Source organism: Limulus polyphemus, unplaced genomic scaffold, assembly GCF_000517525.1.
Source record: "Limulus polyphemus unplaced genomic scaffold, Limulus_polyphemus-2.1.2 Scaffold1902, whole genome shotgun sequence".
Lineage (NCBI taxonomy): Eukaryota > Metazoa > Arthropoda > Merostomata > Xiphosura > Limulidae > Limulus > Limulus polyphemus.
In genome coordinates this window covers 213973-226300 of record NW_013667512.1, presented here as the reverse complement: position 1 = coordinate 226300, position 12328 = coordinate 213973, and the positions used below count along the sequence as shown (strand labels likewise).

Below are 12328 nucleotides of genomic sequence, written 5' to 3'. Positions count from 1 at the left end.
TTCAGTTTTGCCTTTTGCAGTTTTGGTGTGTGTTTTTGAATTTTTTACCACTACTTTGACCCCTGTAGATGAACCATCACTAAATTTGTCATGAAGGTTTGTTGGGTCCATGGGGAGATACATACAAATTTTCAATTTTGCATTATTCATTTATGCCAGCTCTGCAATCAACATGCTAAAAACTGGTTTTTGATGGATTCTGTCTGTTACTTTGTTGTCAGATTTGTACGAAAACATACTAAGAGATAGAAAAAGTTATAATTTTCCTATACTGAAAATGTATTTCTGATAGCCACTTACATCTACTCAGATAAATAGCTATTTTTGTTAGTGCTGCCCTCTATATGCAAAAAGTTTTTTATGCATGCCACAAGCCTTTATTCTCCCCTCAGTTGTAATTTGCTGGTTCCAATGTGTCTCTCATGCAAATCAACATATGACAACCCTCCACCAATAAGAGTGCAACATACTCTCTTGACACACGTGACTCCCTCTATTCAATTCTACTGAACTACCACTTTGAGTTTTGGCAGAAAATGGGAGCACTGGAGGAAGGGTGGGAAGTGTGAGTATAGGTAAGTACCTATCAAAAATACATTTTCAGTGTAGAAAAATTATAACTTCTGATGAGGTACATTATCTCCGCTTACATAAATAGCTAGAATCCCACATTAAATAGGTAGAGGGACTGGTGCAAGGGAAAGAAAGGAGCATCCTTCAAAAGCATCCAAAGGACACTCCCTAAGATGAGACAGTCAGATTCATAGATTTGATGTTGGAGACCAGACCACTTCAGAACCAGGTATACTCTTCACCCATCTTAAGGGGTGTTGCAAAATAAATCACACTTTTTTCCCTGAAGCAATGATGAACTTGGTAGGACCGTGAATATCATCTATTGTGAGAAAATGTCATTTCAATGTACTCTTTTCATTTTCTGTGAAAAATTTTGAATCATGGTGCTCATTAGAACTCAGGGTAATGTCGCATGTACTGCCTTCGGGATGGCTCATAAACTACTCACAGATATGCTCCAAGAATTCACGTCTTCCAATTGACACATCTCAATGCTAGATTTAAAAATCAAATGCTTCAAAAGTTTCAGAATTGTTTAATTTGAAAGAGTGGTCTGTGAAAAAGTGGTAGGATGTGGATTGGGAACTCTCCAAATTTAAATCCCACCAAAAATGTCAGAGCTTTTGTTCAACCTTTCACAGGAGAAATGTTGGAAACTTTGCCTGAATGCGAGAGACACAAACATGAAACCTTGAATTATGTTCTCACTAATGTGCTCACAGAGACAGCCAAAAAAACAGAGATGTTTGTTGCATTGCTGAAATCTTTTGCAAATCAATTAAAACTAATGCATGAGAACAATGGTGGCCCAATCAAGCGATATTGATATTTGGAATTACTTTTTTGAATGAATTAAAATCTTATTTTACTTTGTTATGCTCTCAGGGAAAAAAAGTGTGATTTATTTTGCAACAGCCCTTAGAAAGATGTCTCATATATGGGCAGAAAAACAGAGGAGCACATCCAAATGGGAGAGAATTATGGCTGGATAGTGATCCAAACCATGCAATATTCAGGAAACTCAATCCCATAAAATATAAAAATGGATAAAAGAAATGGATGTACCCTAGGTGTAGAGTGACTAGGGCATGATGGGCCGTACATGGCAAGTCAACTACATCAAAACTCATGCTGTTGAGAACTGACATCCATGTGGGGATAGGAAAGGGGATCATACCGATGGCAAGTCAACTACAATCCAAAACCCAGCCATGTGGTAGGGGTAGGAAAGAGGATCATATTGTCTTTACCTCAAGTTCAAGAGACCAGAGGTAATCTCGACCCCCCTCCCGACTCCTGAACAGTAAGATATATAATATAATACAAAGTGATATATTGAACTGGGAGCCTGACATCCAGTATCAAAAACATGACCACATAATATAAATCAACTTCCTCAATAGTAAAACTGACCAGAACCAACCCAAGCACAATAACATCCTCAAAATAAGATACATTGAGAATAGGGAAATGGAAAGAGCTGTAACGATCATATGTACCTCCACTATGACCAACAACACTGGTGAAGTATAACTGAGGGAGGAATATAGACATCCTTAATATGTGCGTGAAGAGACTCCTCTTTTCTTCTGTTGGAGTTGGAGAGTCCTCATCACTTTTCAGTTCCAAGCTGCTGGGGTGATGGACTGTGAAAGCATCCTCCTGAATGTGATAATAAAATACAAACAAAATATAGAAATTATTATAAAACCATTCAGTTGAGAATAGAGTGGTGGAGTTCTACTGATGTAGATGACATGATATCCTCCAATATGAAACATAAAAAAAAGACACGGGAGTGAAATGTCAAAATTGCAATTTACCCCTTTGATTGGGATTCCTCATCCTGCCCCACACATGGATTTTGGTTCCCAGTGGCTAAGGTTTGGATTTAGAGTAGAACCAATCAATATAAAACAGTGCAATGGGTGGGTGACCACAATCCCTATTTTGAAATGCAGACCATACTGATTTATTCAATATAAGGCATAGCAGGGATGGGCAGCTGTCCCCCTTCTGCTTTACCCATGTAATCCATGGGTGAGTACGGTCTGGGATGGGCAAATTTATGAAGCAATTCTATCGCAAGAATAAACCTACAAGAGATCTTGTGGAACACCCCATCTGTGCAGTGTGCATTGCATGGCCATGGAATTATAATATGTGCAAGTCAAGATGGCTTGATAGTGAGGATTTGAGCATTTAAAGAATATGTGGTTAGTCACCACTCACTGCAGAGTGGGATCCAGTAACAAAATGAGGGACATGCCCCTGAAAAAGAAAAGGTAACTTACACAGTCACAGTCTCATGAAAGAGTGAAGGATGGCAACAGGTGAATGACAGTGCTCCAACAAAAAAGAAACAGCTACCGAAGCAGAGAATAGGATATGAACATATCAGGTGTAGTAGTCCCAATGCTCAACAGATAAAGTACCTCCAACTAATGGCAGGGTAGACATGCAGGAAAAAAGGAAGGTGCATGATAGGAGTGGACACCAGGAAGTGAAGATGGGAAGAAGTATATATGAAAGAAAAGGCCAATTGAATAACAATCTAAACAAAATAGGTAAGGGTGGAAAGGAAAAATCACAGACGAAGAAGTGGAGTAAGGGGGAGGAAATGTGTCAAAAAAACAACTTAGATAGGCCTGGCACATTCTGCAGTAGAGGCCTGGAAGACACTCCATGAGAAGGTGGAGGTAACTAACAAAATCTAAGTCATCTGAAAATGGTTTCTGCCGTTATAGGAGGAATACGAGCAAAATTGGGCACAGGTAGGCCCTCACAACCAAAATAGAGAAGTATAAATTAAACAAAATTAAAGAGAAGAACTATAAATCAAATGAACTTAATGGTAAGAAGTATAAACTATGAAGAAATACAAAAATGAAATAGTCGACACAGTGGAAATGTTAAGAAACTGTATAGTGAAATAAATATATGGATGTGATGTTCTGCATTGGAGAAAAGATAAAAAAACTAAATATTGATAAACCAGTAAAAATAATCACGAGTAAACTGAAAATAACTGATTCTCATTTAGCCTAAACGAATACGATATTTTACCCAATTATTGATTAACATAGAAGTAGAACTACCGATAAACCGAAAATAAACATTTGTGAAACCTAAATGAACAATACATAACAAAAAATATCACTAAGCCCAAAAAGAAAAACTTCAACTGTATGTACAATATTGGGATAAGTTTGTGTGGACCCTGGCTCAAGAGTTCCACACAAACCAAGTGAATAGGAAGAAAAACAATATATCGAAATTAATGATAGATATACCAGTAAGCATTGTCTGTAAAAGAAACCTAAAGAAAACAAGTCATGTAGGCTTAGATCTGGAGAATACGGTAAACATGACCATATGAGAAAAAATCACATTGGCTGAGATCTGAAGAATATGGTAAACATGATCAAAATAAAAAAAAAAAAAAACTCGCATGAGCTGAGATTTGGAGAATATGGTAGACATGACCATGAAAAAAAAAACCTGGAGAATATAGTAGACATGGCTATGGATACCCTTTTATTATAACTACCATATAACTGTTGCTATTATCTGAGTATACCAACAATGTTTTACAATTATTGTCATAAAAAACAGCAACACTTGCATTATTACAGCAAGTCATTAATATTACTACTGATAGTACAGAAATATTTTCACTATAGAAATGCTTATAAATTACTAAACACTAAATTTAGCATGAAAATTAGTATTAACATTAGGTTTTCCTTATTTTTATACAGAAGAATTATTATTATATTAATAAAAGAAAAAAAAAAGTACACTAAAGGAATATGACAGAATAGTAAGTCTATAATGATAATGTTGTGTTAACACAGAAGCAAAATAAAGTATGCCTTGAATAACTTTTTTTAATTCTCTTCTCCATGTTTCACTATGAGCAGTTTAAACATATATAACAGATATTATAACCTTTCACATGAAATAAATTATTCAGGTGGTCAATGTCAAATAATTCTACTATATATATATAACTTCTAGCACAAAAAGATAGCTTTAAAATGTTGGCTTGTTTGAATAAAACGAAACATAGAATTCTTGAATTGTGACTGTTTTCTGGTAAGATATTTTTTTTGACATTTTAAACTTATTTTCAATTAAAGAAAAATACTTAAGTTTCTGTTATTCAGAAAAAACAGTTAAATGTTTATATACTTACAACAAAATAAATGAAAAATAGGAGAGAAAAAATGTTAAATTTCTTACCTTTTGGTACAACAGGAAAACTGAAACCAATGACATAGATTCCTCTTTCTGGAAAACAAAACAAACACTTCCTTATATCAAACAAGTCTACAACATAAAGTAGTGTGTAGTAAGTACACATTAAAAGCCGTGTGACAATACTGTAAGTATATGTAAGGAGTCTTAAAGTGTGATCTAATTTTGATGATGCAGTTTTAACTGTATAGATTACCTAATTCTTGAAAATCCCTAAGGGACTGGATAAAGAATGCAGTGTTAGAAAATACAACAGGACTAACATTAATGTCATATGAGAAGTATAATTAATTATAATCATGCTTTGAAAGCTTTAAAATAGCATTCACACCATAACAACTGTTACTATAACAAATGGCTTATACAAATAGTGTTCCAACCACTAATGTATTTGTTGTATCCTAGTGGGCCTGAAGAGCAACACTCGTCATCGGTAATAGATATGGTAAATATTGTATGGTTGGAATACTACTATTATCATATACTCTTCTACATCTTGAAAATCCCTAAGAGACTAGATAAAGAATGTAGTATTTAAAAATATTATAGGCCTAATAATAATAATGTCTTATGATAAGTATAAATGATTTTCTGCTTTATATGTCAAACTATACACCATTTTTTTACTTTAAAGTGTTTCTTTGCTTACTAGCATGTTTTATTAATATTTTAAATTAAAATGATTTTCTGTTTCAGAAAATCTTGTTTTGTTTAGCATTTTATGATATCATTCACCATGTATTTTTAAGCTACTATAAAGATTCCACAGTTTATGAAATGAACTTGAAATAAATCCTTTTCTTTTTTTCCATATAAAGTTTTGTTATTTACAAGAAAAGAAATATAAAGACCATTTACCAAATGTGTGTCTATGTGAACAACAACACAGTTAAAACACTTATATGAACGAACTAGTAATAACTAAAATAAATATAGTGAAATAACAGCAAACACATTAATGTACGTACAGTATTAGATCTAAATGTTAACAAGTCCAGAAAACCACTAAGCACTATTCAATTATGTGATGTAAAGGTATAGGATTAAGTTAAAAATAAAAAGCACATACAATCATTCTGCAGTTTTGTTTTAATAGATAGTAGACTTAACAAGAATAAGTTAGGGGCGTCAAGGTCCAAAGATCATGACAGAAGGGAAATAACATTGAAGTGGGGATATTTTATGATATAAATATAATACTGCAACTTCAGTGTTGAACTAATACATTTTGATGGTATATTTTTAAATATATTACCATAACTATTTTTGAAGGGTGATGAAAAATTCTTTTTTTTGGACTCATTATTATATTATGGTACAAAATATTTTTGAAGAACCTATGTTTTAAGTTTTATAATGGGCTGCTCATTTGGAAAACTCATTTTACACTTTCTATATAAGGATACCTTAAGTTGCTAGAACATACTTCTATCAGTGATTTGTAGGTTTAAATTTGCACTGATAATCATGCAAATAAAATGTTTGCAAATGCGTATTATTCAAGATAGTAGGGGAAAGTATATTTCTATAAGTCTTGCTTGTCTGTTTCTTTTAGAATTTCATGCAAAACTATTCAAGGGCTATCTGTGCTAACTGTCTCTAATTAAAAAGTTATAGACTAGAGGAAAGGTGGTTAGTCAACACTATCTGTAGCCAATGAATGAAAGTGGGATTGATAGTTACCTTATAATGTCCCCAAGGCTGAAAGGATGAACTTGTTTGATAGAAGATTTGAACTCACAATCCATAGATTGCAAGTCAAGTGCCCTAACCATAAATTACTTAATTACTGAACATACATCAAGTATAGCCAATCATGAAAATAAATGTTTTGTATTTATTTGAATAAAGATGATTTCACCCTCTTGCTATGGGTAGGTCAATGTGAGCATGTGATGACTTTTTTTTTAGAGAGTTAAATTCAAAACTTAATTAAACTATTTTATTTTCCTTGTATACAATTAAACTTGGCATCAAAACATACTTATTAAAATCAAATTTTAATATTACAGAAGTTTTAATTTAATTTAATAGGGAAATATTTAAAATAAATCCCCAATCTCTACCAGTATGAGAATTTTGGCATTTGCTCCCTAAGGTCTTCTCTCTTTACCTACCCTCTGAGAAGTAGGAAATTGAACATAAACTATTCATTATAATATAGATACTACTTAGGCAAAATATAATTTTTATAACCTTCATTCTTACTTGTTTACAGAGCCATAAACTAGAAAATCAGACTCACTTCCAACACCCATCTGTCACATCTTCTCTTTCACAAATTGCCAATAGTTCTCCCTGATGTTACTATTTATTATTTAAAACTAACAGAAAGCCAACATTTTAATCTATTGAATAATGTATTATATTATTTTGTTTTATGTAAAGTAAATTGTTTATTTCACCTCCAGTTTGACACTTCTTCTAATAGTATTCATATTGACAAGCTTAGATGAATTTTTAATGGCCCTTATTGCCTATTTAAAAAGCCAGAACAATTATAACAGTCATAGGACACTGTTTGCTTTGTGTGTGTTATTATTCTGTGTTCTTAAGTGCATTATTCAATTAAATAACAATTACTTAGTGTAGTAGTACCATTAGTATAAAAGGGTAGGCTTAAGTTTCATCAAAGGTTGGCAACCAAAAGAAGAGGACCCAGTTAAGTACTATATTTCTTGTTTTTCATGTGTATTCTTTATTGACATTATTATAAAAGTAACTAATATGTAAAAACTAGAAACTTACTAGGTTAGATCAGGTAAGGTAATAGAATAATAATAATAATAACACGAGCAGCTCATGCATTATTTGATATGGTAACGCGAGATACATTCACCAAGTGATTTACAATTTGTGTGGTGGAGTTATTAGTTACACAAGGTTCAAAGGGCAATAAAAAAATAAAACTAAGTATAAAAAGATGTTTACTGTTACTAGATTTTAGGTATTTAGGACAAATATAGTTTCCTGTTACAATTTTAAGTAATTCTAGACAAAAAAGGTAATTTAGATTTATTTTGAATTTTATTTGGTGATTATGAGGTCAGCCAAATTAACGAACTTCACATAAAATTAGGATAGAGAAATTGATAAAATATAGCTTTACTAAAAAAACGAACGTCTGAACTTTATTTAGGGTGTTTTAGAGATACGCAAATGAAATTTCACAATTTTCAGATGAAGAGTATTTTTAATCTTAACATGAAAATCACCTTGCACTTGGAGCAGTCAACACTCTAACTTCTTATATTCATGGACAAATGTTTATTAAAATAATTAATTAAAAAATTAGATTTTTTGTGTACAAAAGACTTGTAATATTTACAGAAAGCTTGCCAGGTTTCATGAATATATGCCTAACATATTAAAAGTTATAGTATAGAAATTCTCATGGTCACATGAACTCTTTCAAATCAACTGAGTCCATAGTGATAGAGTTAATCCAGATATGTTGCATAGTTGGCATTTTTAGTAGATAATTTATTGTTTCTGTGCTAAATGAGATTTGTATCTCTTAAAGCTGAATCCAAAACATTTCATGAAGCACCAAAATTATTGGGGTGTGACTAGACCCATTATATCTTTTAGTGACCACCACTAATCAGTATTAAACTACTCTTACAATTAACACAACATTCATCTTAAACAAATTAATTTTCCTTAAGTTTTACAATAAATCTTAATAAAAAACTAACACTTTATTTATTTAAATGAAGTCTTAGTACAGTCTTGAGCACTTCATGGTCTAGATTTCTTGTGAAGAGCTGAATTATTTTAGTAGATGAACTGTTAGTCTTTCACACTGAAGGAACGAAAGATGTGGTTCATTGGACAAATTTCTTATCACACCACTTTCTTGCACTTTCAGATAAAGTTATTAATTTTAAACAAAAAAGCATATATGCATCAAGTGACAGCTGCAATGACATGTTTTAACACACCAACCAAGGAAATCTTTCAACTGCTATTACACAAATATATATATTTACATACAACTCTAGTGAAACCTTTTCTGAATAACTACAATTCTTAGAATATTAGAAAAGATGAAGTGGTATCATTAAGGCTTGATTTAAAATGTCTACTTAATAAAAGCTCCTTCATGTGCAATGTTCTTTGCTGAGTATAAATGCTGAGTTCTATCAACAGGTGTCTCATTACATGCTGTTAAAGTGTATATACTGGAAGAATTTTCTCCATTCAGTTTCATATGTTCTTTGAATGGAACAACAAGGTGGCATACAGCGTAACCAATATAACCCTATTTACAACATATACATGTAAATTTGTCAACAATGTATGGTCACCATAGTGGGAATCAAACCATAACAATACCTCTTCTCTGATGAAATAGTACACTATTCAAATACCTTACAAATTAGAATTTGCATCTTTCTATCTATTGAGCATTTGGTAAAAATTATTTTGAGTATATTTCTTTATTTTCAAAAAAATAAGTGTTGACAGCTAATTACTATAGTTTAAAGCTATTAATAATAAGCAAGGGATTGTTACTGAGAATTATATAAAGCAATCAATGTTGACACACTATTTAAAAATTGCTAATTGTTTTTGTTTTCATGTTGATTTTGTAATAACAATTTCAAGGTCTTGAATCACTTACCTAGCATTTCCTCAGCAAATACCGAAGCAAGACGAGCATCGCCAAGCATCACTGGGCAAATAGGATGGTCATCACCCTAGAATATATCATTCACAACTAAAATTAAATCATACTATTCACTGACTGTCAATCAATGATAACTTCAATATCAATAGTAAAAGATGATGATAAGTAGTTAGGGTTGAAAAATAAAGTGGATAAATCTTCAATATATCTGCAAGATAAGGCCACTAAACTTTTAATATCAGTGCCCCAGTAAAAAAGAATTAATTTCAATAATGATTTTAATGGATAAAAACTATATGCTACATACAGTATATCACCAATTATCCAGATTAATTGGGACCAAGGGTGGTCCAGATAATTCAACATTATTAAAAAAAATCATGTCTTAATCATAAAAATTTTTATTTTGAAATATATATATTTTACAATATCATTAATATATACAGTTAACACACAAAAAAATCATTTGAGCTGTAAGTAGCGAATGATTCTATTTATCCGTGTAATATGCACTCTAAACAACTGACTACATACCACTACAGTAAATTATTTACAACATGAAATGAGTGATTTACAGCTACTTAATAGAAGACCTTTTTGTTTGAGCTAAATCATGCAATCTTTTCAAACATAGCAGCTGAACAGAGTTTCAGTTTTTCTGCTCCTCTAACCATGTCCAAGCATTTGAAAGCCTCTACATGTGATGACCCCTCATAATCCTTATCATCATCTTCCTTATCCTCTTCTTGTACAACTTCAACAATCTACTCTTCTGTTAATAGCTGACAGCCAGGATCATCAGCATCACAGTTTATCCACTCTCTGACATCTTCTAACTCACAATCTGATTATCCAGGAATATATTTTAGTTCTACTGCTGTATCACTGACAATTCCTTCATCATCTCTGGCCTCCACTTTAGATGCAATTTTAAAAATTTTATTCCACGCCTTCTGGAGTGTAGTATTTTTTAAAGAATTCCAAGAATCAGCCACCATGTAACAACATTTTTCAATATCAAGATTTTTTTTAAATCCTACAATGCCTACTTGGTCAATGTTGTCATCAGCCAATAAAAGTCTTTAAAGGAATTGTTTCCCAACAGATGTTTAAGTGTTATAATCACTCTCTGATTCATTGGCTGTATTACAGAAGTCATGTTTGGTGGAAGAATATAACCTTGAGCATGCCATGATCATGATCTAGAAGTTCAGCTGAGGGATGGGACGGCACATTATCTAGAAGAAAAACCTTTTTACATTTTTTCAAATTTCTTTTGGTATTTTTTAACCTCAGGAATGAAGGATTTGTCATACCATTTCAGAAGAACTTGAATGCTCCTCCACACTTTATTCTGACTGCTATAAAAACAGGTAAAGTTTTCACATTCTTGGATGTTTGTTTTTATTTCCCAGTGAGTAGCAAAGGCAGCTGTGATTTCCAATGACATTAGTACATACCAAAATCGTCACTCTCACTTTAGACATTTTATAACCAGGCACAGTGACCTCTCTTCGTGATGCCAGTGATTTGTTTGGGAGAGTTTTACAGTTAAGCCTGGTTTCATCTGCATTATAGATGAAATGAGTATCATACTTTTCTTTGTGAATTAACATTTCTAGTTTGTTTACAAACTCTGAAAGTCAGCTGAAAGTTTTTCATCATGAATTTCCAGTACACATGTACTGTGTCATAACTTAAAGTTTCTTAGCCATCTTGAGATCCTTGAATTCTGAATTATCATCAAGTTTTTGTTAAACCTTACAGCCTTTTCACAAAGAACAGGAACTGAGATGGGCAGACTGAGTGACTTCTTTTGTAAAAAACATATGTAAACAGCACTGTCCACTTTCTCATTTCCTGGTGTTTTCATTGCTTTTAGCACTGAACTTCCATCCTCCTTTTACAAAAGAAAACAAATTAAGAATTGAATTACCATTTCTTTTAATGTCTGATATTTTTGAAGTTCCAACACCATATTTCTCTGCTAGCTTTTTAGGAGATTCACCTTTTGTAAACTTGTTCACTATGTCCAATTTGTTACTCAGAAACAACAAAAAAGTGTGTGTTTGGTAATTATTTTCACCCCAAAAAAGAGGAATTGTGATTAAAAAAAATTAAACACACATTTTTAACTTTAAGGAAACACAAAGCATGTCCATATTCAATTAAGCTAATGCTGCAATTGATGGTTCTGCTTAACATTTCTGTGGTTTTTACAAAGAAAATACTTACATGCATGTATATATATTTGATTTTGGCATTTTTGTCAGTTGTTAAAAAAATAGTGCAAACTAGTGATGACTGGACACGTTAAAAGAATAGATATGACCTTATTTTTATTCCAGTATTTTTTTATTTTTCAAGGTTTTGGTTATACACCTTTACCAAGAAACTCTACAACATAGTGATAACACTGCTATAACTCTAATTTATGGTTTCAAAATCTGTTCTATTCTTTTGTATGTAGTGCATGCAGGGAACCAAAATCAAATTATTTAGAATAATAATACATTACTGAATAGACAATGTACAGTTCTGAAAAAAAGAAAAAGACTTGTGAACAGACTGTTGAAAGAGCAGTGAAGTAAAAATAAACAAATCTCTTACTATATCCCTATTAAGTAATGAATTAAATTTGTGATTAAGAACAAGTGTACTGTTTAGAATATAAAATTAAACATGTAGAAAATGGTTATGAAACCTTGCTTAATAATCTCAGACAAAACTGTCAACAAAAACCTATCAGTGATTCTTCAGTTATAAAATAGGATGCCACAAAGGAAACCACTATAAAATCACACACACACACACATATATACATATATTTATATATATATATATATATATATATATATA

General features: G+C 32.0%; 1 protein-coding gene across 3 annotated transcripts in view; it reads right to left on the bottom strand.

Moving 5' to 3' along the window:
* Positions 1-12328, bottom strand: part of LOC106465308 (2-amino-3-ketobutyrate coenzyme A ligase, mitochondrial-like) — a 71319-nt gene that overhangs the window by 1863 nt on the left and 57128 nt on the right. For all 3 annotated transcript variants that reach the window (XM_022393175.1, XM_022393176.1, XM_013925515.2), the window contains 2 exons: positions 9464-9539; positions 4822-4869 (listed from right to left, as the gene is read on the bottom strand). In XM_022393175.1, the coding sequence (XP_022248883.1) occupies positions 4822-4869; positions 9464-9539 (124 nt within the window). The remainder of the gene's footprint in view (positions 1-4821; positions 4870-9463; positions 9540-12328) is intronic.